General features: G+C 51.8%; 1 protein-coding gene across 1 annotated transcript in view; it reads left to right on the top strand.

Moving 5' to 3' along the window:
• Positions 1 to 1,671: 1,671 nt before the first annotated feature.
• The window catches only part of LOC117118937 (E3 ubiquitin-protein ligase RNF34-like), a 2,962-nt gene continuing 1,981 nt past the window's right edge, over positions 1,672 to 2,652 (top strand). The window contains exon 1 of the mRNA XM_033263669.1: positions 1,672 to 1,830. Coding sequence (XP_033119560.1) covers positions 1,672 to 1,830 — 159 coding nt within the window. The remainder of the gene's footprint in view (positions 1,831 to 2,652) is intronic.

Here is a 2,652-nt window from a genome sequence, read left to right as displayed (position 1 = left end):
GCGACTGGACATCTCGCCGCAGACGACGCACGAAAATAACACGCATCGGCTGCACGGCGTGCTCTTCTTGCAATCTCCGCAAATCTCACGTCTGCATTCCGTTCCGTGCATGACTTCGTCCCAAAAATTGGAAATGTTGGATAACTGCAACCTGATCGCCGGTTCGTCCTTCGTCGCTTCTCTCGCTGCGTTGCACAGTTCGACGGGAACCTCCATCATCGTCATCCTTGATTTCTTTTAATTTTAAGCGCAGCGAACGGTATAGCGCGTTATGCAAGTTTGGAAGATGCTAATAATATTCACATAACAAACATATAATTTCATTTTTTTTAGTAATTTTTATTTTTAGATTTAACAGAAAGTTAAAGATATCAAAACTATAATAATTTAATGTCCCACAGCATGTTTTTGAGGGCTTCCATCGGATTCGAGAAGTAATAATGCATGTGCCGGAGATCTCTAGTCGCCTCATGCAGTCCGAGAGTCATTCGGTAACAGATGTGGATGTCGCCGACGTTGCGAACGGCCAACAATAGATTTCTGATGGTGTCCATAGTCAAAAGAATGGTCTTCTCGTCGTTCGAATCGGGAAAGATGGCGTCACGCCATCTTCTCAGATTGCAAACGGCGAATTCCAAATCAATGAGATTCTTAGCGGTCTCCCTGTACATACGCTTACGTGTTTTTGTAGCCAAATCGAAGGATTTCCGGCCGACTTCCGGAGTTCGGTGGATGCCCAAAGCAACGTTGAGAATGGCATCGAGGTCGTCTCCTTCGTATCCGAAGATGTGTAGATAGTCGGGATACGTCGCCCTGGCTCTTCGCAGAGATTCTATGCAGGCGTTCATGTCGTCCAGGGAGTCGGCTTTCTCCAGGTCGGCCATCAGGATGTCGGCGAATTCTAGAGGAGAGGAATCCGGGTGTCGCCCTATCTCCTCGTGCTCGACGCCATGAACGAGACTGTGAGTGCGATAGAACAGACTTTTGATTCTGTAAATATCGTCCTCCCTGCTCAACCTCTTTCTCTCTGCTATCTTTTCATTCAGCAACTCCTGTTCGGCGATGGTTTCGAAGCCGCACGGAAGCCGTTGGACGATCACCCTCCTGTTTCTGACTATCGGTTCCTGGTCGGATAGAGGTGTCTCGTTGTCTTCCAGATGCAGGACGATCATCGACTCGTTTCTGTTCATGCCTCTTCGTTCCATGATCTTTCTCTTGGCGTCTCCGTAGGAATCCACATTATCGACGGCGTACCAGTCCTTTTCCGATTTGAACCTGTATTGAAGTCTGCGATCTACTTGGGACGACATCTTTTGCGGTATGTTTCACGATCTCGAATCGCGGTGCACTTATATGCTAAAACAGTTCGCAGACGTCATCGAACTTTCGTGACGTCAAGGGTACCAGAACTCATTCAGCCAATAGCGCGTTAGATGTTATCGATGACGAAGCCTCGAACGCCCTCACTCGCAACGTCATCGCTCAAAAACACATGACGTCACTTCAGTGAAGTCGAGGGTACGCCAGCGGTCCTTGAACGGATGACGTAGAGTTTTCAAGTTCTTTATCACGGCGAACCTGCGAAGGGTGGCACACCGTACAAAGAATTCGCCATGGAGAAGGACTCGAAGACGAAGATTAGCGTATCCAAGAAATGCCGCAGCCGCCAAAATGAAGACGATCAGGTTAGATACTTCTTGGTTCGTCTCAGGTCCCGAAGGGAACCGAGAGGTAACCCTTCGCGACAGGTTGAGCGAGACCGGTTGGGATGGGTGGAGGATGATCAAACGGGACGAGACCGACGACGCTGAAGACGACGACGACGACGATATCCTGCCCACGTTGACGAACGGCGACTCGGATATCAAGTTTCGGAATTCGTCGCGACCGAGCAAGCTCGCCGAGCACTGCGATCGGTAGTCCGCCCGAAACAGTGGATATTGATGGATGCCGACACTTTCGTCTGTTACCACGAGGAGGAAGGGAGCATATTTCTCACGGCTCACCGACTCCCCGCGTACGTGTACCGAAAACTGTGCTGCACGAATCCCGATCGCATCCGGTTCGCGTTCGCGACAGCATCAGCCGCGGCAGTTGAAGGGAAAGACGATCCTTACTCGAACATTCCGGTAAGGTACGGCGATCGAGAGACGACGTTCGACGTTCGGGACGTCAGCGCCTTGTTCTACAAGGTGCTGCTCACCAACCACCCGGAATACGCGCATCCCGAGTCATACCGAAGAGCGCTGACGGCGAGCGCAAGGAAACCCCATGGAGGACCACGGAACGACACAGGATACTGGTACTGCCCCTGCCGCGCCCTGCACCGGACGTGCGGTTTCGCCATGAGATCCGTTGACTTCACGACGGAAGCGAGAGAGAGGCTGCTTCCTTTGCAACCCGGCGAATCGGGTGCGTTTTATTTCGGCGAACCGGTCGTCAGAGATAAGAAAGGGGAGGAGACGGTACTCAGGGCAGGGATCGTCCTGACTTCGGCGGCCTATCGCAAGTTGTACTCCGATCTAGGGTGGAAGAACGCGCTCGAATTCCGGAAGTGCATGAACGCCGTGTACAGGTTCGCTCGTTGTCCCGTCGTCAGAAACGATCTGGCAGACGGCGAGGTCGATTTTCACTTCCAGGCTCCCCTTCCTT

The sequence above is a fragment of the Anneissia japonica genome, unplaced genomic scaffold (genome assembly GCF_011630105.1).
Source record: "Anneissia japonica isolate Jap-2015-1 unplaced genomic scaffold, ASM1163010v1 scaffold9062_len35406_cov135, whole genome shotgun sequence".
Taxonomy (NCBI): Eukaryota; Metazoa; Echinodermata; class Crinoidea; order Comatulida; family Comatulidae; genus Anneissia; species Anneissia japonica.
The sequence above is the reverse complement of the archived record's forward strand: the minus strand, read 5'-3'. Positions and strand labels throughout refer to the sequence as shown.